Raw genomic sequence first — 23,951 nt, forward strand, 5'->3', positions numbered from 1 at the left:
GTGGAAGCAAAAACATAAAAATAAATAAATCCCAGGAACAAGAACAGATCATGTATCTTTGATGTTACTGGGCTTATCTGTAGCTTTTGCAGATCATGAAGTGGATCAGAGGCATAACTTACACTCTGAGGATTATTTATCCTCTGAGGATTCCACATGCTGTGAATAAATGGGAAATGCCAGCTTTTAAATGGGCTTCCAAGCAAAGCAGACAGAATTTCCCAGTTGAAATTTAGGATTTCTGCCTCTTTCGGAGCACTCAGCCGGTTTCCATCCACAGCCTCATCACCATGTCCATATACAGCGCTGTAAAACATTGTCCTTTTTTTTGTTTTCATCAAATAAATGTTGATCAATGATATCCTGAGCATGTTTCACTTAATTGAATCAAAACTTAAAAATATCCTTTTTTTTATTTCTTTGTTTTTGAAAATTTTTTGATTTCTGCAAAGGCCAAATCCTAAGAAAACTATCACAGGAGTGCTGATGCAGCTTATGTGGTGGGAGAAAATAAAATAAGTGGAGGCAGAAGGAAAGACAGCATGGTAAATTTAAAGTGAAAGTTCAATGTCAGGAGGAACCTAAATATGGATTAAGTCGAGTCACTTCGAACTAAATCAGACAAGTTGTGCGCTTCACCTTTCAGACTCTGTTCAATAATCCTTTAAAGGGCCAGTACTTGCATTATTGAGCAGCTCTGCATGCTGAGGGAGACATTCTACAGCTGAGGATCAATGGGAGAAGAGAGTTATAAGCTGATCTAGTCTGCTGAAACTTGTATTTCCTTCCTTCGCTTCCATCTGAGTGTTAATGACCACTTTCTCAAGTCAGTTATCACTCAAGTCTGCCTCAACACATTTTAGACATTTTTATCGAAGCATTAAATATGCACATCCATCAGTTGTCTTGCATTAGCAGTTGCCATTCTCTCCCATTCAGCTAAAAGCAGAGGATGCCTCTCAGGGTGATTAGGTGTTACCAACAGAAGCTGCACTTTAACATTTATGGATTTTGTGCTGGAGGTTCTGAGCTCATCTTTGTTTCTGTCATGCAGACAGTAGATTCTGATGCTGCCTCAAAACAGCCAGGATCAGCAGCAATGATTTCTCCATCAGCAGTTAACTACAACTGAGGCTGAATAACTTCTTGCTGCAGTAGAATTCCCATTTTAAAACTCTTTTGCTCAAGGCCAGAATGAGCCTTTTTATATTTTTTAATAATGTTTCCTTTGTATTTGGTAGAATATGCCTTTTAAACTGCATGACCTTAGTCCAGTTTGAATTTTGGACCATCCCTCCTGATAGAACGGCTGTGCAAGTCAGGCTGACAGACCACCTTGGACAATGTCAACTTTATACCTGTGACCACAATTTATTGTGATGGCCGCTGCAAAAAAAAATAAAGAAAAAATGTGGCCGTATTCCTGAAAGACTCGTTTTTACTCAGCTTCATATTTCTGGCTTATTTGTCGAGATATTGCTTCAACATTTCCACATTGTCTTTTTCTCATGATGAGATCCATCTCGTTAAGTGCACAACATTCCCAGTAGATCAATTTCAATGTCACAAAGCTTCAATATTAATCATTGCTGGGGTTCAGAAGAATGACTGCAATAAAGCAGCTGCAAAAAAGAGAAATCTTCTCCAACCCTAATATTCAACATAAAATCCCACAGAGCCAGTGTTTGTTTAGCAGTTTTATTTTTATTTACATTTAAAAACATTTTCATGGTAGCACATTCTTCAAACCTATGCATGCGAGATATGTCCCACAGACATATTTAAAAATTCATTTAAAAAAAAAAAAGTAAATCTGAGATAAAAAACTAACAGTAAGATGGTGAAACATACGGGTTAAAAAAAAAAGAAAAAAAAAAACAGCATTTCCAAATTTGTGGCAGAAAAAAGTCGTGTTGTGACAGAATGTAGTGTGCTTTTTATCTGAATGCTTACTGCGGCGGAGCAGGCACATTAGCAGTTGAAGACACAGCTTCATCTCCTGCTTAAGAGCGAGAGAGCAGGATAACTGCATCTGCAGCCCTTCCAGTTCAATAAACCTAAAAATCTCAAACTAGCAGGAAGTGGCAGAGATGCATGGAGAGAGAACCGCCGACAGGAGAGCAGATTTTAAACATTCAGACCACTTTGGAGGTGCCACGTTCTACGCCATGGTGTTCTTGCTACAGACAGTGCAGGCTGCGTTTCCCTACGCTGTATGTGTATATATGTGATCTGTGTGTGTGCATTAACAAAAATAGAACAGTATGTGTGTGAAGATGCACTCTCCCTTACCTTCTCTCTCTCTTTCTCTCCTATGGCTTGCAGGGAGTGTTTTGTCCCCACAGGAGCCCACTGTGTTGTTGGGAACATAAATATAAATATCAACATGTCTGAGAGGAAGCATCCTCAAAGAGGCTGTGCAGAGCAGACCGCCGGTGTAAACCACACTGCATAAGGCCGCGCCGACTGGGGCTCGACTTCTTTATGTCAGCTTGATGCAAATCAAATCATCTCAGCTCCGTTAGTAATGTCTAAGTGAAAAAAGGCAGAGAATATAACCACTAAAAAAAAATAAAGAAAAAAAAAAAGCTTAAAAACCAAGAGATGGCATCCATACTGAAAACATCCTAAAGGTGTAAACAATCCCCCGCTTCTAGCACTTCCTAACCGCCTGTTTCGGGTCAACGTCGCTGTGTTACATCAGCAGATTTCTTAAGTCCAGTTTGGAGGCAGTAGGTGGGCCTCTGAGTTTCGCCGCCTGGATCCCCGCATCCTTCATGTGCATGTAGAGGAGAGCAGTCACTGGTACTGGAGGTAGTTTTTCAGGGTCTGCGGCAGCGGAAGCGTCTCGATGTGATGGATGCGTTCCCGACCCAGAGCGAGTCGAGCTACTCGTCTGCACAGGTCCATGAGGGGAAGGGGCTCCGCTGTGAGGGTCAAGAGAGAGCAGCAGTTAGGGTCCAAACAGAACAGGAAGCCCCCTCTGGGTCCAGTTCAGTACCACAAAGCCCTGATCACAGCTAGACTACATAACACACTTCCTACACACACACACACACACCACAGTGCCTCATTCAGACATTTACATAATGAGATCTGGACCCATGCAGAGAGTTCATCATATGGCTCACAGAGGGAGCTTCAACCACCAAGATGTAGGGACAAAAATCTAATCAAGTAAGATGACAAAAAAGAGACGGAACCTCGCAAAAGTATATTACAACCATAAATGTAAACATTTTTCACAGGTAAACCAAAGAGTTCATTACTGTGTAATTTAATCCCAGTATAAATTCAGATGTCCTTTAGAGACCTAAAAGGTTTGTTAGCGAACAAAACGCAAAGACAACAAAACAGCAAAGAGGACAGCTATGGAGACTGAAGAGTGCAGAAATAGTTTATTAAATGTATTATGTGCCTAAATTAAATGTATTAATTTAATTTTTTTTATTTATGCTTTAGTAAATAATCTGTGCTGAAGTATATCATGATTTAATTAAATGTCAACTCCACCCATCAAACTCATCAAATTATAGACATGCGTGTCTGATTGGCTGCTTCAAACACTGTTTGTTTGCTACGAATAAGGTTAATATTTTTGCTGGAAAATGCAGGAATAACTGAAATAATTTATAAGTTTATTTAATTTATTTATTATAATTTGGCACTCCTTACTGTATAGTCAAGCGGAATGTTCTGGAAAAATTGAAAGCATATCAGGTTCTAAAAGAATCTTGAACTCTGATAGTCTCAGAGTGTTGATCAATCCATCATGTCTTACAGACAGGCAGGCTGGGCAAGGAGAGAATTATTTTAGAAAAGCACAAGAGGCCTGTGGTAATTGGAGGAGCTGTAGAGATCCACAGCTCAGGTGAGAGAATCTGCTGACAGGACAGTTATCAGTTATGCTGTTCAAAAATCCTTTTTTATCTCTGGAAGAATGGTAAGAAAAAAAAAATCTATAGAAAGATATTTATTTGCAGCTAACCACAAACCATGTATGGTACGGGACGATGCAAACAAGTGGAGGAAGATGCTCTGAAGCTGAATTTTTAGCCCGCATGAAAAACACTAATCAGTTTGAGTCGCTCCAAAGACACCATCAAGACTCATGTACGGAAGTGGCAGCATCATGCTTTTTTCTGCAGCAGGAAGAGAGTAGCTGGAGAGGGAATCCAAGGCAATCCTGAGAGAAAACCTGCTGGAAACTACAGTGTGTATATATATATATATATATATATATATATATATATATATATATATACATACACTGTATATTCCAACTGAAAATCTGTGGGTAGAATATTCAGAGAGTCTATCCAATCCGACTGACATAAAACTATTCTGTGAAGCTTTGAATATAAATATTCAACACTGATGTAGACTTAAATGCTTACAGCTGTAATTGCAGCAAAACATTCTACAAACTGCTGACTCAGGGGATGAATACTTACTAATACTTTTCAGATTTTAACTGGGCAACGCTACATTTTACATCTAAGCACTACTTTGTGTCGCTCCATCTCCCAAAATCCCCCTACAATATACTGCATCCTATTAAAATATGCATGCATGAAATACAAACAGAATAATCTATTTTTCCCTCAGTAGGGGAACGTCAGTGCATCAGCAGCAAAGTGACAGGCAAACGGAAGAGCACAGATACACACTGATAAGAAATAACACATAGAAATGTGCCATTGCAAAATATAACTCAACAATTGTTAACTTTGGAAAAAAAAAAAATTGGTGTTGAATGAACTTATGGCGTCAAATGATAGAGATGTAGAAATGTTGCAAGATTGGTGACAAAATAAAACGCGTCTTTGCGAACCATTTTCTGTCTAATAAGCTCCGATATCTAGCATATCAAAACGTCACGGCCGTGGATAATGTGTGCCAGCGGGATCTGAAAGGAAAGTGATGTCAGGATGTCAGACTTTTAACTGCTGCCCATTTACCGGCAACGAATGTCACCACCTAGATGCACCATCTGGCTGAGGAGAGCCCTGATGCACCGGTTTCACAAACAGTTTGAAGGACACGGTCAGGCTATCACACATGCATGAAAACGTTAATACACACCTGACCAAGTGAGTGACCACCGAAAAAAGTTTGTTAACCTTCAGGGAACTGAACTCCACAAGGCTCTTTTGGCCTTTAGGCAGCAGAGCAACATGTTTCTTTAACTATTCCAAAGGATAAGAGCCTGAGAGTAAATCTAAATTGGAGAATTTTAACCAAGCAAGCCTGGTTTGCTGCCTTTTTGTGAAACTGACCTTCATTTTAACTTCATCTCATTGTGATTGACTTCATCCCCATAGCAACTTCTCACTCTAGCACATAGCTTTGCCTTGTGACAACAGTAACATTAAGGATGAGTCGGTTCGTCATGCTGTTAAGCTGTCCTTTCATTTCCCAGTTAGTCATGAAACCACATGTGCAAACGCTCCATTACGAAGGATGCAAATTATTAATGCATCCATGCTTCACTTACTGCGACAAGTCAAAATGTGCGCCCTGAGAAAGGTCCATCTGCACAGTTAAATGTTTAAGGCAGAAATATTTTATAAACAAAATTAAAAATATGAGCACAAACACGAGTCCTCTGTGACTGACTAAACTATTTCTCTCCACAGTCTATAAAAAGGCCGAAAGACGACCACAAACTGGAGAGTGCATGGAAGCAGACTGGAATAAGAGACCTCAGACATCACTGCTGTCCCTGTTACAGGAACTCTGGACGCTGCAGTCAGCAGAGAGGGATCAGCAGCTTCTCTCAAGGCCAAGTTTAGACAGGAATCTAGTCTGAACAGGACTCTAGAAGCTGATTACTGATCGTTTTTGTGCTTAACCTTGTTGTTTTCTTTGTACACACTGATGAACTCAGTAACTTTTTGCCACGCTTTGTTTAACGGAACTTTGAAGGCAAGGATTTCAATTCATTACGCTTAGATTTACACAATGAACATGAAGGGACGTGTTGAAGATAACGTAATTATTAATAGTCACGTGGATGTGATTTAAGAACAAAGATTAAGTGAGGGTTTATGCAGGTATCACAAATTGAAACTGAAAACTTTAGACTTTAGGACCATTATAAATACAATATAAGACCTATATCACGACAGATGGACAAAATAAATTTCTGGGATTTTTTTGTGGCTCTTGGCAGTGCTTCTCACATGGCATGGAATGTCCCACAGGGAAAAACCTGCATAGAATGGGAGATTAAAGAGTATTGCCATGACAAGACCTGTGACCAACATATTCAAGGCCAACTTATATATTTTTAAAATATTTAGGGCATTTTAAGTTCTTATTTTTCAGAGAAATTTTTTTTGAGACATTTTAAGGCTGTGCAGACAACCGGTAGGTGAAACCATAAATGGATACAGTTACAGCAGATAAAACTGGTTTCCCAATTTTTGCTCCAAATCTTTACAAAAATCTAAAAGAACAAGCAGAACTCCATCACTCAGACTGCAGCTAACACCTATTAACTGGCTCAAGTTTGTCCTCAAATAGATTCTGAGAACACTGTCCCCCTGTCATCTTGTTTGGGAAGTTAATATTGCTAAAACAACTCTAACGTATGGAAAGTTTCCATGACAACCACATCCTCATGAGAAAATTGTGTTAAGTCACAGATGCACATGTTCATTAGAAATCTAGAGATCTGAGAACTGTCTTAGATATGTGGTTAAATTTGACACCAATGATGAGATGTTCTCCATTCTGCTAGTGGAACAGACAAATTTCTGTTCGCATAGGACAAGTTTCTGACTAACGTAGCACAGCTGAAGTGCTGCATATGCCTGCTCTGTTGAAACAAAGTTAATTATCACTCCATGCACAGTCTCCTCGTTGGGGGTGAATCATTGTTGCTTGCGGTGATGCTACCACAAACACTCGCGTCACTTGGCAGCGATCTCATGAGGGCGGCAGAGTGGTGATGATCCTACAGACTGAAAACCAGCCAATCACTGCTGCCTCCACCACAAGCTGGTCTCCATGGTAAGGGTTGCCTAGGGCGACAAATGGCCCTGTCAGACAAATTGATGAGCACCGACGGGAGGTGCACGCTCCATCAAATGGTCTGACGGAGTAGTGGTGCTGTGAGTGGTCTCTGTTGTGGCTAACAAGTCATTTCCGTTGGGCTCAGTTTGGACCACAAGCTTTTAATCGAGACATGTCAGAGCAGATAAAGCACATGCCACATAGAAATGTCAACTGGAAGCATTTGACATTTCTGATGTACTCCAACTTCACACACCGCAGATCATTGCTGCAATAATATTCTAAATCAGATGCAACTGGATGTTAATCACAGCTTATTCTTTGGGGCCCATATCATGATGAACATTGAAATGAAGATCATCTGTTCTCAGCCACTTACTTTCTCTCTATACCTGAAGCCCCTGCCTGACGCAGAACGAAAAGGCAGGCTTAATAATTCCTCCTTGCTCATTCTTAGGTTGACTGGTGGGCCTTTTCACACCTTCATCCCTCTCTTTCCACCAATCCATCATGCGGCTGTCAATATCTGTAAGCTTCCCTTTCTCACATCTCTTCACATCTTTTCCGAAGCAGCCAGAGAGACTTTCTGACAGCTTTATGGCACCAAAGACACGACTGAGTGTGGGAAAGTGCGCTTTAAGAAAAGAGATGGTGCACATCTGATGCACTACTGGACCAGGCAGGCTGGTGGGCGAGCACACCTAGCACCTCGTTGAGAACAAAGCAGAAGAACGGAGTATAGACTCTGTGATGGCGGGACGTCAGTCTGTCTGTCCTCAGTCAGGTGAGATTACTTGCAGCCGAGTAGTGAGAGTTCCTTCCAATTCCTCTCACTTTCACAAATGGAGCTCAGTGAGTCACAGAGGTCAGGTGGGCGTCACTCAGACAGTAGCTCAATGTGTGAGACAGCACAACCCAGTTACATCCAACTTAGAACTTCTACCCAGTGTTTCTGTCTCAACTCATTAAGAAAGATGCACTGAGGCAGCAGTGTCAGGTACAGACCTTCAGGCATGCTTATGCATTATATTAATGCAACACTATTGGGACCATCTGACCCAGTTTTAAGATCTCAGGTGTACGCATCACCCTTAAGGTGTGGGAACGCCTGAGATGAAAAAAAATTCTTCACAAATTAGTCAAAGGGGGACAATGAATGCCAGATATATTCAGCAATTGACAGAATCAGATCACTGATGTTGGAAATAAGAGAACCAGGAGGGATGGAGAAACACCAACACACAGAGCTGGAATATCAACTAGGGAAAGACTAAGGTAGAAAGCAATGCCAATCACACGCTGATGTAGCTGCAAGCTGATAGAAAGTGGATTTTTCTTCCTGTACTGGAAATTAATTATCGTAAAAATGGTAACTAGCCAGTACTTCCACAGTGCTTGATTAAGTCCAGAGGACCCTAAAATTCTTCACAATGCATTCAATCATTCACACAGTGCTGGTAAGCTGCTGCACTGTAGCCACAGCTGGCCAGGGGTAGTCTAACAGAGGTGAGACTGTCATGCACTGGCACCACAAGTGAAACACTGACCACCACCAGCAGGCAAGGCAGGTGAAATGTCTTGCCCAAGAATACAACAGAGAGGGTCTCTGACTGGTAACCCACCAATTACAGGAGGAACTCCTCCCACCATCGCCACAAATTATGACAAAATTGTTTAAAATTTAAAGTCTTGTTTATAGGGCAACATCTGTTTCAACACAAACTTGAAGAACAAGTTAAAAAACTGTAGTGTTAATTATAGCCATTTCTGAAAACAAAATAAATCACAGAACAGGACATCATGGATTAATATTACTTTCTGAATTAGCATCATGATGTAATAGTCACATCTGCAGAACTTAACTTAAACTTGCTTTTTTTTCCTGGTCAACAAGAAAAAAAAAAAAAAAGTTTACACCAAATATCTTCTTTATGTTATAAAAATAGTGACACCAACTCCCCATCACACTGCATGGATAGGCAGTCTGAATTATAAACTTCAGCTTTATCTTTTTTTTTTACATTTTCTGTTCTTCAATGTAATCATTTTATTGCCCAGCAAAACTAGTAAAGTACACTTCAAAGATGCAAATATCTACCATGAAATTATTATTTTTACAGCTAGTTGTGTAAGAAAATCAAATTGCAAAGTGTTTGTTCCCGCCATCTGACCTTTAGAAAAATTACTGAAATGAGAGATGAAGTAATTTTGAATTGTGACAGATGGGGCTTTTGTTCAGCATGAGGATCCTCCAAGAATGTTGAATCATTTCAAGACAATGTTAACTAATTTTGATCTTTTCAGAAAGTTTTGATGAGGCAACTTTGAATTCCATTATACCACGAAGCTTTCATTATGACACTTTACTTCATTCTGTGGGCTTTAAACATGTCTGGCTATTTGGCAAGAAAAGGTTTGCCAACAAGCACTGTCAAGGTCTTGCAACACATTCTGCTACTGGTCCAAACTGTTGTCAAAACATGTCCATTCTGCAATATTACTGCTCTCCTGAAGTGAAGATAAAAACTCAAAATAAGTCTGACTTTGCAGACTGCATTATGGCTCCATATGAAGTCATATTGAGAAAACAGAAGTACCTACAGTACTCAATACCCAAGAAAAATCTGAATAGAATCTTTTTAGTAATACAACTGTCTGTAGTTGCCATGACAATCATATCCAGCACACCTCCACAATTTCAGAGGCAACTACTAAAACACTCATGCCATCTGCATGCCTTTAGATCAAGTCCATCATGATCATGTGTTGTGAACAGTAGTGATCCAAAGACCAAAAAGCTACAAAGCAGGTTTCCAAAGATCAATTAAAAGGCCCATCAAGCCACAAAAGTCAGCTAAACCATTTCCACAGCAACCTGCCACCACAACTAGCGTTTTAATTACTGAAAGAAAGGATTAGTGTTGAAAAGGAAGAGGAAGAAAAGAGATTGTTAAAATGCAGGTGGGAGGATAGAAAACACAATGACAGTTGGGTCAAACAGGATTCATTTGCAAAAGGAGGACAAGGATGTCCCCGCTCCTTACAATCAGGTGTAAACCGGTTTGACCCAGCCTGCCACCATTACACCAGCAGAGGCCTCCATGGACTTCTTGACTTCAACAGTGCAATGTTCATGTTCGTATTTGTGCCATACTATTTCATTTAGTTCACTAATTTTCTCTAAAAACATCTGAGGCTTTCCACACAGGGAAACTACATCTGATTATGTTGCACTTTACATTTTATTTCTACAACTTTGAAAAACGCGTTTCATTTAATAGTTGGGACTATTAAGTGGGCTGAAACGATTCCTCGAGTGATTCGGGTACCTCTATTATTAAATTTCTCGAGGAAAATTTATCTGCCTCGAAGCTTCGTTAAGTTATGTTTTATTATTTAGCGCACCATGTTCCGGCCGGGTTATTACTTGCGTTGCACAGCGCTCTCACTTCCTTCTGAGTTGTTGACGAAAGCTAAGTGTTAGCAGCATAACATCCAGTTTTCAAGTTCGGCCTGGGAGGATTTTATTGATTGAACATAATGTCCGGGTCTTTGTCGTTTTTCGGGGGACCAATAAGCATCCTTAAAATAAGCGGCGCGATGCCTGGAGTACGGTAGTCTTTTCTCCTCCAGGAGCTGCTTCCTGGTGTCGGTTCAAAGCAAACGGCAGGGAAGAGCACTGCAGGTGTATTTATACAGGTGAGTGGATAGACTGTACACTGCAGGCGGCTGCGCATTAGATAATTAACGTAGCTGTACCTTTACGGACTAACTGGAAAATGTATTTCATATCATCCCGGTCTCAACAAATGGGTGGCGGAGAACGTCGTGGCAGCACATAGCAAAGTAGATGTTTCTGTGTGTGACAAAGGTGTCAAATCCCGTCGCTAATGTGGATAAAAAAAGCTATAAATGTTTGGGCAAGGTGATAGTCTGTTAAACTCACTGAAGAGGAATACATAAACCAAAAGCTGGAGTATAGACCTTTTTTTTTTTTACTAAGCACATTTGTGAGCCTGCCTTTTTATTATTAAATTGAATATAATTTCAGATTTTTGTATAACTTTCTTCAGGTCAACTTGGAAAGTGAGCCGTTATTGTTACAGGTTAATTTTCTAAACTACAGAAAAGTTATTGTTAGCTCAAATGTGAAAAATTGGACTGGGGATTTACCAATGTTTTATTTTACCCCCCCGATTACTCATTTAATCGTAAGGATAATCGATAGATTACTCTATAAAAATATTTGTTTACAACAACCCCACTATTTTGTGTTGATCTCACAAAAATATATAAATTGCACTGAAGTTTGTGATTGTAACATCACAAAAGAGGGTAGGAAAACCTTTGCAAAGCACTGTCAACAGAAATACCAAATACAAGAGTTTGGCCGATATGCAAAAGAGGGGGAGTAAACCTGCAATGTAGGGCTTCCCGCCAAACAACTCCAGACGTTAATCTTAGTGACACACTAGGACATCCTCCAGTACTTAACTGTCTGCTGTCTCCACCACAGGTTTGTGGCGCACAGCCATGCGAGGCAAGACTTACAATGATTGCTCTTGCGAAACTTTGACAATTCCACTAGTTGGAGCAAACAAAATGGGAGAAAAGCAGCATGGGAAAGAAAAACACAGAAAAGGTCAAGCTGACACAGACTTTCTGCAATGCAAGAAGAATTTCCTTTCCACACAAAACATGCAAGGCACTGGAGGCTATTTAGCAGGTGGCTGTAAATCTGAACAAGAAGGTTCAATGAGGCAAAAGAAACAACTGCAGTTGATCTGTACAAGGCTGGATTCCAGTGAGTCATCCAACTTAATGCAGACTGTTCAGGGTGACCATGTACTAGTGCAGAACAGCACTTGAGCAGTGCTCAGATACAGATTCACAACTAGCACTAATGCCAGATATCTGAGATCATTCATTTTTTAGCTCAACTCTTTAAGTATGGGAAATGATAAATGGGGAAAAAGGCCCAGGACTTCTTATTTGGAGTAAAGATTAGGAAAACAAGTGCAATGTGATGTAATGCATTCTTTTGTGGAGTGACTACACTGAGTCACATATGAAACTGAAATATACATGCCTTAAAGTTATCAGGTATTGGCAAAAAAGGTGCTAAAAAGTGACAATAAAAATGTAATTTAAATAAATTAAAGAAGCACCGATCCAATAACATCTGCATTGATCTTGACGCAGATCAGGCATTAGTGAAAATGTGCTAAATCCATGAGGCAGATCTAATCAGTCTAATTCTATACTTTCTGCTCTGAGCGACATCATGCTTTATTCATTTTACATCATACCTAGAATTTCTAATGGCACTTTCTGGATCATAAGAAAATTTGTTGCAGTTTGTTTTATATGTTTGACCAAGGTAGTCAACCAACTGTCTTTGTCATTTTGAGTTTATATTACTTTTAAAGTTGCGATACCATAATTGAACTGACTGAACAAATTAAAGTTGTGTTTTTACATGTTTGACAAGCTTGTGAAACTATTGGTGGATTTAAGTGTGCTGTACTAGTGCAGAATTAGTAAATAAATTTGTAATTCATTTATGTCTGTTTAAACAAAGAAAGTTCATGACCATAAATGAGGGTGGGAACGTAGATCGACCGGTAAATCGAGAGCTTCGCTTTTTGACTCGGCTCTCTCTTCACTACGACGAACTGGTACAGTGCCTGCTTCACTGCAGACACTGCGCCAATCCGCCTGTCGATGTCCCGCTCTCTTCTTCCCTCATTTGTGAACAAGATCCCGAGATACTTGAACTCCTCCACTTGGGGCAGGACACCCCCACTCTACCCTTTTCCGGCTCAAGAAAAAGCCTTGGATTTGGAGGCACTGATCCTCATCCCGGCCACTTCACACTCGTCTGCAAATAGCTCCAGCGAGAGCTGTACATCACGACCTGATGAAGCCAACAGGACCACATCATCCGCAAAAAGCAGAGATGCTATCCTAAGGCCACCAAAACTGTGTTGAGGCACCTTGGCTACGCCTAGAAATTCCATCCATAAAAGTAATGAACAGAATCGGTGACAAAGGGCAGCACTGGTGGAGTCCAACTCTCACCGGAAACGAGTCCGACTTGCTGCCAAAACAGTAATAAAAAAATAAATAATATACAGTATATAAAAAAAAAACAAAAAAAAAAAAAACACCTTTATCCAGTTAACACTTTTACTTACGATCTAGTCCATTGACGTAGCGGATTGATACTTCACAGTGCCCCCAGACTGCACTGACGATAGGATACAGTCTCTTTCCCTTTAGGCCCCTGAAGGCCACTCCTAGATATTGTCCATCCACCATAAAGCTTAGCGTCCCTTCGTCCATGTCCAATATTACTGTGAGGCAGTCTGGGAGAACAAACGACTCATCTGGCTCCAGAAAACTGGGGTACGTGGGTGCAGAAGAGTTACCAGGTCTGTTCTTTCCATCATGATAAAGTCTGTTTCGGCCGAGGTCCCAACCCCAGGACTCAGAGTCTGAGCCTACTAGGGCCGTGTAACCAACAGAGTGTAAAGGTGCTTCAGCAGTAGCCACCCCTACTACAGCATGGGTGCCTCTCTGTCTGGCCGGCCAGTGAATCCTCCACACGTGTAGGCCACGGGTGTAGCCAACTTTTCCTCGAATGCAGTCTGTGCTCTGAGCCACGGGGTGCCTGTGAAAAGTCAGCTTGTCGTCCTCCTTGACGAAGACATTGAGCGATCGGTCATCAGAGTTCCAGGCATGGCGAAGTTGTGTCTCAGCAGTGGCTGGTGGCATGTCGAGTAGCAAATCCAGTCTGGGGGGCCGACAGAAATCCGGACCCCGTAGTTCACGACGGACTGGTCGATACGAAGGCTCCCCACGTACATCCACTGACTTGATGCTGCCAGAGATCTTCTGGCCCATGGTTTAGGGGATTCAAGGGAGGAGGGAAAAGAGGGGAGGGAAAAGGATGGACAAAGGGTGGTGATGAGGGGCCAGTAGGTCCGTGCGTTACCTCATGGGCACACAGAGATGATGCGAGGTCAGTGTGGAAAGATGCTGCTAGGCACACACAGTCTTCAGCCTGAGGGGACCACAACCCTGCAAACACACAGAGACATGATTCTAATTTTTTGTTCTGAATTGGTAAGTCAAGAATAAACAGTTTGTTGTTTCCCCTTAAAAGAGGCATTGTTTTTAGCCTAAAATGAAAATGTTCCTTCAGACAGTTTTAAGTAATTTTAATAACAGACAATGTGATAGAGTGGCTAGGGTTTGTGCAGGCTGTATAGAGCACATACTAACTTGGCTTCAACCCTTCATCACCTCCTGTTGCACAATGTCAGTTGACTAGTCTAACTTTCCTTTGTTTACAAGACAGAACAATGTGGTTGTTTAAAAATATTTTTGCACAGTCACGGTGTGGAAACTGAAGGAGTGCCACTTGTCATTCTTGCTCAGGTAACAGCACATTAAAACTTCAACTGATAAGCTGTCAGGTTGTCCGTCTGTTGAGCATCTGACTCCAAGCTTTACTGGAGAAGACAGGGCTTCTCAGATTTACTGACTAACCAGTAAATCTGTGTTACACATATTGCTCTATAACAATCAAAACAACAAAAAGATACAACCTTTTTTGCAATAATGACTTAAACAGAAGCTACTAATTTAATGTTTATTTGTTGGACCATGTAAAGCCTACTGCCAACATCCTCTCTGTTCCTAGGCATTGCTTTGTGTTTAGTAAAATTTTTCCCACGAGTGACAGGATATCTGAAATTGCTCAAAAGGCAAAACAAAAACAATTAGTATACATTTTAAATTAAAAATATTACTAACATCATTGTTATAAGTAAAAAATACTTTAGGATTAATTGTTTCTTTGCTGAAGAGGGAAACAATTAATGAATAATTAATAGACAAGTAGTAGTACTTTTAGTCGAGGCTGGTATAATTTTCTCAAACCAGCAAATACCTGGTTACTATTCAGCTACTAGGTTGTACACCGATTGCTTCAAATTCATCTAAACATTAAGGCCTCTGCACAGCTTTAAACTTCAAATGCTAAGACATGTTGTATAAGAAAAAGACATCAAGCTGAGTTTTAAGAAAAGACTAAAGGCCACTGAGTACTTTCAAACATACAGAGTGCAGTGTGGTTTAATAAGATGAAGCTGCTTAAAACCTGCTACACCAACAGAACTCCTTGTCCGCTCTGAAAACATTCTAGGGTTTCACAATCCCCTGCTGTTTCAGAGGAAACTCCACATGGTTCTTCCAGGGAAAGTACAGTGACTGGAATTAACCCAATCATTTTAAATCCCTCAAAGTTAACATTTATTGATGGCTCTGCTTAAACTAAAATGGTGAATGATTTCCACTTGCAGTCACAGATATGAAAAAGCCAGGGGCTAAATTTGGTTCAAACTATGAAAATCTGTAACCAAAATGTATTGCATTTATAAAATTCTTTTCTACCATGCTTAAAGTACAGTGATCCTAAGATTAGGATATTTACTTTTGAACAGGAAAATCTGTGGCACGCAAATTCATTGCTCTATGCGTTTCAAAAAATGTCCTGCCTGAGACAGTCCCACGTCTCCCAGTTTGGCAGACTTAGCTCAAAGGTTTTCGCAAATGCTGCTATAAGTAGGGCTGAGCGCTACCCTCAATTTCACATGGCTGTGGGGGAAAATGCAGAAAGGAAATGCAGAATAAACTGATTTGATTGAGTCTTTTCTCAAAAGATTGAGTCTTTTCCCATAGACAGTGTACAGCTCCATGGCAGAATATTTAAATAGGTTGAGACATTTCACAACTGCTTGAAATGCTCAGAAAAGAACAAGATTAAAGACTTAGCATTTTATCCAAGACGATTTGACATTTCTTTAAAAAAAGAAAAAAAGAGAGCGTTCCTAAAACACCCAGAATTCCATAAACTTGTCTATATCTATATATAAAAAAAGTCAACCCAAAATAGAAATTGAATGCTAGGAAAAATCCCCAATCAATCCCTAGTATTAATACAGTTTCTAGCTTTATTGGCCATACCCTAGGCTTTGAAACATTAAAACTTTTAGGTTGAGGATATCTCAAAATTTAGAGGTGAAACCAGAAGAGCAATTCAGGAAAGAGAAAAAAAATCCACCATGACAAATGGACAACAGCAGTCAGAATATTCAGACATCACAATCTCTGAGGATCATTTGTTGGACCTTGTCTCATGACTGGACTGCAACACATAGAGCGACTTCTGCATTTCTCTCTACTGAAGAGAGAAATGCACAGTGAACACAAATCAAATATTCAGTTTCTCAACCGATAATTCAGAAACTAATCAACCACAGTTATTAGACAACCAACGTGGCATTTTGAAAAATGTAACAAGCCTGTAACATGGTTATAAATGGCTTTACACTGCAGAAGACCATGTCAGAGTTTTTTTCTGTCAGGACTGACAGTCCATACAGCTATTCTTATGTTGGGTATTCAGAGTTTGCCTTATGTGGTTCTTACTCATTACAGTAGAGGGTATTTACTGTCCAAGTGTGAGTTGCCTCCTTTCAAATGCACCGTTATTTTAAGCAGCTTATTGTGTCAATGCGCATTTGTTCACTTTCAGCCTAGGCCAAGGACAAAAACTAAAAATCTAGAAAAATTAAAGCGCACAACATCAACCTTGAATCAAACTTTTTTTCACCCTGCAATATAGACAGGTTGTAAAATTGAAGAGAGAAGTGGATCGTCTCTCAGGGGACTCTTTGGGGATACTAGATGGCATCTATGTTGACATGCTGACATTTAAAAAAAAACCAGGTTTTCCAGCTGGTGAATGTCAACCATCAAAGCAACATCATCCTTGTTTGATGGACAGCACAGTTTCTGCTCATGCCTAGTCCCATCTCATAAGCACACAGACGCAATGACTATATGATCATCATCATCTGTGGAGAAAACTTCTAGAGTAGTTTTTAAAAACACAATACTACAACTTTGTTAAACAATATGTTAACAATAACATAACAATATGTTAATTATAATTAAAGTATTAAGTTACTTTAATTATAACCCATTAGCAAAAACAATGTTCACCATGCCAGGTTTAATCAGTGTAGGTATCTTAAAAAGCTCACTTAACCTCCATCTCTCCAACCTCAAGCCTATAATTACATGTTACACTTTACATTATGTGTCTGAATCTGTTAAATCAGTGACCTTCATTTAATCAGTTCTTTTCTACATGGGTACAAGGTTTCATTGAGAGCCTGGTTGTAACTATAATTGCTATTAATTGAGACAGCAGGTCGAGGTACACTACATTATAAAAGACCTCAGAATCATTTTTACACATGTTTGAACTGTCAACTTGTGAGGGATCAAAGGTGGTGAATATTGTTTCAAATGTGTTCAAAGGGAAGTTAAATTCCCCAAAGTTAGAGCATTTTGTCAACTAAATACACTGATTGGACAGGTGATGGATAGGTGATGCAGAAGCCCCGATAGGAAAAGTCAAAAAAAAAAAAATGGAATGAGGAAATACCATGTGGCATGTGAAGAGACTAAATTCAGCTCTCCAGCTGAAATGTTTTCAGAGTTCATACTCCAAAACAAATACAGCTGCTTCAACCTAAAATATCTGCCAGTTTACCATGATGATTAACAGAGTGGAACCTCTGCAGAAAAACCTCTGCAGAAAAATTTTATTTGCCGCTACAGGCAGTTTGGACCTTTACAATTAGCAATTGTTAAATGTTTCCCCACTGAAATTACTAGAAATTAAAATAATTTGTTAACCAACCACCCACGACATGACATGCTCAATACCAATAATTACTCATTTCCAAATCTGTGGAGTAATCAGTCCTGTGCAAAAATATTGCAATTCAAAGATACTTGCTCCCAAAGGGAAACTGTCGTATCTCATATCCATGTATCTTTAGAGAGCAGCAGTCAGTCTTGCAACAAATCTGAGGAAGTCTCTGACTGGAAAGTGTTGCTGTACTAGGATTCCTACTGAGAGCTCAATATCCAAGGACAAGAAACTATTTTCCTCAGTAACATGTCATTCATGACAGCAGCTGGCAAACACTGCTAATTCACCCAATTTTGTTTTGCCACACTTTAAAATCTTTGCTTGGTTGCATGTTTAGAAAGCGGGGCAGAGAGACTGAGATGGGGAGCTGATCCTTGCACATTATGGTCGATGGAAGGAATGTTTTGGACTTCTTTCTACCCTCCCTGTGCTCTTCCTGCTTTGCATCCATGAAACTTTCTTTTGAACTCCTCTGAGATTTGGGGTCTAATGGTGCATTTTATTTGTAGTTGGACCTCAGAAATTCTGAATTCCCAGTCTAAAAGAAATGAGCACACCACTACAGCTGGCTGCATTGCATTACAGACAGGAAAACAACTCAAAGAGTTCATATGCAGTAGCAAGGCATTGAGTTATAGTTGAACAGCAAAGCCAAGGTCATGAGAGGCGCAGAGTGCTCCGGTTCACATACTTACCAACAAGGTCCTACACTTAAAATCAAATTTGGGGGAATAATGACTCATTTATGTTTGGAATAAAAAATTTCTTAGTTGTATTCAAACTTAAAAGTTTTACAGAATAAAATTAGACATTACTAAAGTAAGAACAGTAAAATTGTTGAGGTTAGACAGAAACATGAACTCAGTGAGAGCTTATTAAATTTCTGTATGTTGCCTTTCAACACTAACTGGGAGCTATCAAGTAAAAGCAGATGTCACCAGTATGAACCAAACAGACCACTTATACAAACAAATCTATCCCAACTTGCATTTTCAGTCTGAATACCTTCATAGTTGACTGGAACGGTTGTTTCTTCTGAACTTATTTAATCTACAGGTGCAAAATTAACGTGATGAAGATTGCGGCTCCCATCAAGAAGGTCTTTATTTTAAATACTATGAAGGTTCATTCTATATGGAGTTGAAATGTTCTAATGAGAACATATGGGTTTTTTCCTGGGTGCTGCAGTTCCGTTTCAATTAGCAGAATCATGCATGAAAGTTAAACTGTTTACTTCAAAGCTGCTGTGTGTGCATGCATAGATTTGACTTTTTGATCCCCGTTGGACTGGCCACCTGGCCAGTAATTACCCTGCTTCTTGCCCAAGGTAACCTTAAAGACAACAAAAGACGAATAGAAATTGAGAGAACTCTCTAGGAGGTTATTAATAGTATATTAAATATTAGATATATTTTAAAAGTGGCAGGACACAGAAAACAAATATATTTATTAACCATCTTCTGCAGAGATCCCAGCTAACATTATGCTTAAGGTTTTCAGATGCAGCAGTCACTACATGATACTGCTTTGCTACACTTTCAAAATAGCAGAGCAGCACAGGTGTGGATGATGCAAAATGAAATTCCTGTTTTTCCATCTCTTATTTATTCTGTTTGACTGCAACTAAACCCTCAGAGAAGCACTCAGAAATGGGTATGCAATGAATTTGGCAGATTGCAGTACATGGCCTTCACACAGAGCATCGGGTCTGAGAGGGAGTCTGTGGAAACCAAATCGAAAACAGGTGATGTTTCTCAGATACAAATTTGTGGAGACACAAAGTGGGAAGGCAAATCAGTTGCAAATAAAAAGTGAAAAACCAAGGCATACTTCCAGATTCTTTATATGCAATAAGATTTTAAATCAAGAGATAATCAACTAAGAGGCATTTTTAAAAATAGAGTCATTTACAAAAATCACTTCAGGTGGCTGAAGTGAAACACTCCAGGTCAGGAAGGATTATACTATATATAATCACCATCAGCCCCCTCTGTCTTTGGATACTTTATGCCAACATGTCAGAGGAGTAAATCAAGGTCTCATCTGTGTTCACTATGAAACTCAACTCCAGATCTCTGTGGTTGGTTTGACTTGAATGTGTTATGAACAGTTAGGTAACCTATTGAGCGTTGGTTTTTCCATTGCTTGGTGTTCTTTACCATTTACAATGCTCACATTGAAAAAGAGGCTGTATTGGCCTCTGCTGCTCCCTCTCTGTCTGATGCAACATGCTGCCCAGGCTCATGTCCACAGAGAGTTTTTTGTGAGTAAAGGGTGCAAAAAGAGCAGCCAAGAAACTCATCGCATTTTACGCTTTTCAAAAACAAAGCCACAAGTTTATAAAGCAGAAGACTAACTTTTCCAATTTGAACCACATTGAAATATTCTGAGCTGAATGAACAAGTCATTTCAAAACAGAGTAAGCATCCTGATGTTAAACGATTTAGCTGACTGTTCTACATTCTCTTCTGCAGGAGAAAGGATAGAGTTTACTGAAAACTGTAGCTAAATGTTTCACGTCAGATACAGCTTTCCTAACAGAGTTAGCCATTTTTTGGAGAATGTGCAAGAGACTAAATGTAGCATGTTATTTTCACTGGCCATTAACAATACAAAGTATAGACAGGGACTAGTTTTTTTATTAAGAGCAATGAAGTAGCAAATGAGACTTGGCATTATCAGATATTTAAATCTTCAATTTGTTATTGTATCTGGGAGCAAAAACAATGACTTACAATAATTTGATCGGATTGACCAATTTAAGTGAGTCAACTAAACCTCAAACCTCCAGTGAGAACTTAGAAGCTTATACTCAGTCTTACAGGTGTTCCAGGGATGGAAAAAAGGTTTCTATCTCAAGAGCGTAACCAAAAAAAAAAAAATAGTTAACTCCAGCTACACCAACACACGAGTGTGTGAAACATTGTGCCGAAATCAAAAACAATCAAAAGTTCTGTTGAGGAGAAACCAGTCACCCAATGACCAAAATAGGAGAGATAAAAGTCGTGATACAAAATTTAAAAAACACCACATGACTTGACGTCCAAGAAAACGCTTATTCAGAGCTGACATACACCAATTACGCCGCAACTGTCAAGACGTCTTGAAACCTGTCACTTCTTAAAGAAAGATCTGCTAGAAACACAAAGGGACAAGACACAGAAGTGGCATCTTACCATAAAGACATCGCTTTAAGTCAGGCGATTTTCACACAGCGATGCAAATGTAATCACAGCAGCCAAGTAGAATAGTGAGAATACTTGCTCTTCAATGTGTCATCCAAAAGGAGGTCAGAACACACTCATCAGCCAGGACAGTGTGGGACAAGACAGAGACAGACAAGAAGAGTGTGTTTGTGTGGGGAAGACAGCAAGTTCCTGCTAGTGACGCGAGTATGGGGAAGGAGAAAAAAAAAAAAACAACAAAAAAAACCCTTGGCTTCAGTTCCCAGCTAAGAGGGAAACAGCTGCTGGAGGAAATGGGGGGGGGCTGGAAAACACAGAGAGGCAGGGCTTAGTGTGAAGCACGCTCAAAGTCTTACCAAAGCGGTCCAAAAACCACCCACTCTCACAGATACCCTGACTGAGCTCCTTCAGAAGAGAAGACCATGTGAACACACACACAGAGCTGTCCAGGATTGGCTAATTAATGCTCAGCTCAACTTGCTGAACTGGACAAAGCCCACAGGGCTGCTCAGGATTAGGTCCAACAAAGTGCAGACCCATCAAAACTCACCAGCACCTCTGAGGCAGTGAAATCAGCGAGAGAACACCTATCAAAGCAGCATGTGATATGAGAGCAATTGACATCGTTCCATAAACAGTGTTTGATATCACAACAGAACAAAATGCTACATTCAATGTCATTATGGAGCCATTATTTTACACCTATGGTTATAGAATTAAAAAGAGTCTGACATGAGATACTGACCTAGGGTTGTCAAAATAATACTTTGGTATAGCAAACAAGAAAAAAAAAATCTTTAAAGATATTGATCTGTTTAAAAATAAATACCCAAAGGGTTTCACATCTGCACACCAGAGCTGCAAGTGCAGAGTGTAAACAATAAACCTAGCCTTGGCTTAACGGGGTGCAAGCAAAGTCTGGCACTAAACAGCACAACCTTCTTTATAGAAGTACTTACACTTGCTTATAATTAGGAAGACATGCAATATACACCAATACTGCTGAATGCTGTGATAAATAATCAAATTATAAACCATTATTGCATTTCCACATGGGACTGATCAAAAACTAGACTTTACAAAATTAAAATCTCCATCAGCTTTGTGAAATGTGAAGACATGTTTATTTCACTGAATTTCCTCAATTAGGAGAAACTTCAAACATAGCAAACTGTGTTTTACATAGTAAGAGATAAAACCAAGTGTCACGTAGAAAAATAAGAGTTTGCATTATCATGACAGAATCTGTTAATAGGTCTCAAATAAAAAAAATTGGGGTTGTGATTGACACAAACATCAGATTCATTTAGCATAAAAAGTGCTTTATAATAGCCATCATTGTGAGGGTTAGTAAACTTTAGCAGGAAAAATAATGGGATCACAACTGACATTTAAAAGAAAAAACATCATTTTCACAGTCATTGCACATTAAATTCTCCCTTTATACATCTGGCTGATTGCTGTTGTCAGGGCAGACGAAGGTCAATAATGGACCCATTTGTCCAAATGACTTCCTGCTCCTCAGACACACCCATTAGCAAAGGATAAGAGGCCGTTTACAGTCTGTGCATCTCCGTTTACCCAGGAAGAATAACTTTGGCAACTATGTGTTAAAACTAGAAGCCAATGCTAGCTTTTCATACAGACTGTGGTATTTCTAACACTGGTTTAGAGCCAAAGCCAGACCCTTATTCAGAGGGTCCACGGCGTCCTGACATGAGTTTCTAAAGTTCATGCAGTCAAAAAATTCAAACTTTGCTCACTGTCAGGCATTACAATTATAACTGAACTGCTTTTCATTGTCACATTATAACATCCAAAGAAGTGCTCTTGTATTTTATGGCAAAACCTCAATTAGCACAAAATTGTGAGGAATAAAAACGACCGAAGGTTTCAACAAGTCTTAGTATGGCTCGTCACAGCTTGTGAACTTCATTAGAACAAGTTGGTATTTACTGCAGTCACAGCTCAAAGACTTTTGGGTTATGTCCATACACTCATGTTTATGGATTTATGGGGGATTTGGTAGACTTAAATCTGGATACTCAATCTCATCTTTACAGACACAAACATAATGTTAACTATTCAGTTTAGCCAAATATTAATTGTGTCTACATTATGGATTTTCTTTTTTTTTTACACATGGGCAACATTTCGATTATGGTACTTCAGTCAAAAATGTACATAGATATCCACATATAAACTTTATTGAAAAGAAAACCCCAAATAAAGAATGAAATGCATTACGTCAACCTAATCTTTTGCAGTGTCAGTGTTTCCCATCATCACACCAACAAAACATTGAGCTGCAATGTTTCTTGGTTCCTCATTGCTGCATCTATGGCTGCTAAATCACGGTTGTTCCACTTCAAAAGTGGACGTATGCATTCCTGACTGTGCTCAAGCTTAAACTCTACCCTTTGCTCATGTAATGACAACACAATCTGGTGTCAATGTTTTGCCCCTCAAGTGAGCATGAAAAACAGGGAAGACCTGTGCAGTGTTAGCCAACAAAGTTTAATAAGGCCAGGGCAGAACTGGTTTTTAAAGCCGCTCCAGCAAAGAAGCAGCTTTAGGTTTAACAGGTGTGAGTACTTCTGCAAGGCACTGCACCCAGTACATAACTCCAATTTTAGGCATTTACTTCAGGCTTGTTGAGGATGTCTACATGCTTGTTCCCCTACTTTTTCATACCCGAATAGTTGAACCAACAGTATGAAAGCTTGGAATGTGTAGCTTCATATATCTGGTTAACTGACATAATTCACCACCCCCATCTTGTTGGACTATCAATCAATTTTACTTGATTGAATCTCGTGATTAAACACAACATTCTACTCGGGTATCATTAACATTTCCCTTCATTTCTTAACATTCCAGATATCACGAGCAACCTCCTTTACCTTGTGACTGACTAGCATAATCAAATGGATTCAGAAAATGACATGTAA

At 39.6% G+C, this 23,951-nt stretch overlaps 1 protein-coding gene across 2 annotated transcripts in view; it reads right to left on the reverse strand.

The window, feature by feature from the left end:
* Positions 1-1,690: 1,690 nt before the first annotated feature.
* Positions 1,691-23,951, reverse strand: part of spsb4 (splA/ryanodine receptor domain and SOCS box containing 4) — a 32,295-nt gene continuing 10,034 nt past the window's right edge. The window contains exons 1-3 of one of the 2 annotated variants that reach the window (XM_023350679.1): positions 20,992-21,138; positions 13,218-14,103; positions 1,691-2,927 (exon numbers count right to left, since the gene is read on the reverse strand). In XM_023350679.1, the coding sequence (XP_023206447.1) occupies positions 2,800-2,927; positions 13,218-13,926 (837 nt within the window). In that variant the 5' untranslated portion in view covers positions 13,927-14,103; positions 20,992-21,138 and the 3' untranslated portion in view covers positions 1,691-2,799. Of the gene's footprint in view, positions 2,928-13,217; positions 14,104-20,991; positions 21,139-23,951 lie in introns of those variants that run through there. The other variant, XM_005805882.3, reaches the window with a different exon arrangement.

The sequence above is a fragment of the Xiphophorus maculatus genome, chromosome 18, assembly GCF_002775205.1.
Source record: "Xiphophorus maculatus strain JP 163 A chromosome 18, X_maculatus-5.0-male, whole genome shotgun sequence".
Taxonomy (NCBI): domain Eukaryota; kingdom Metazoa; phylum Chordata; class Actinopteri; order Cyprinodontiformes; family Poeciliidae; genus Xiphophorus; species Xiphophorus maculatus.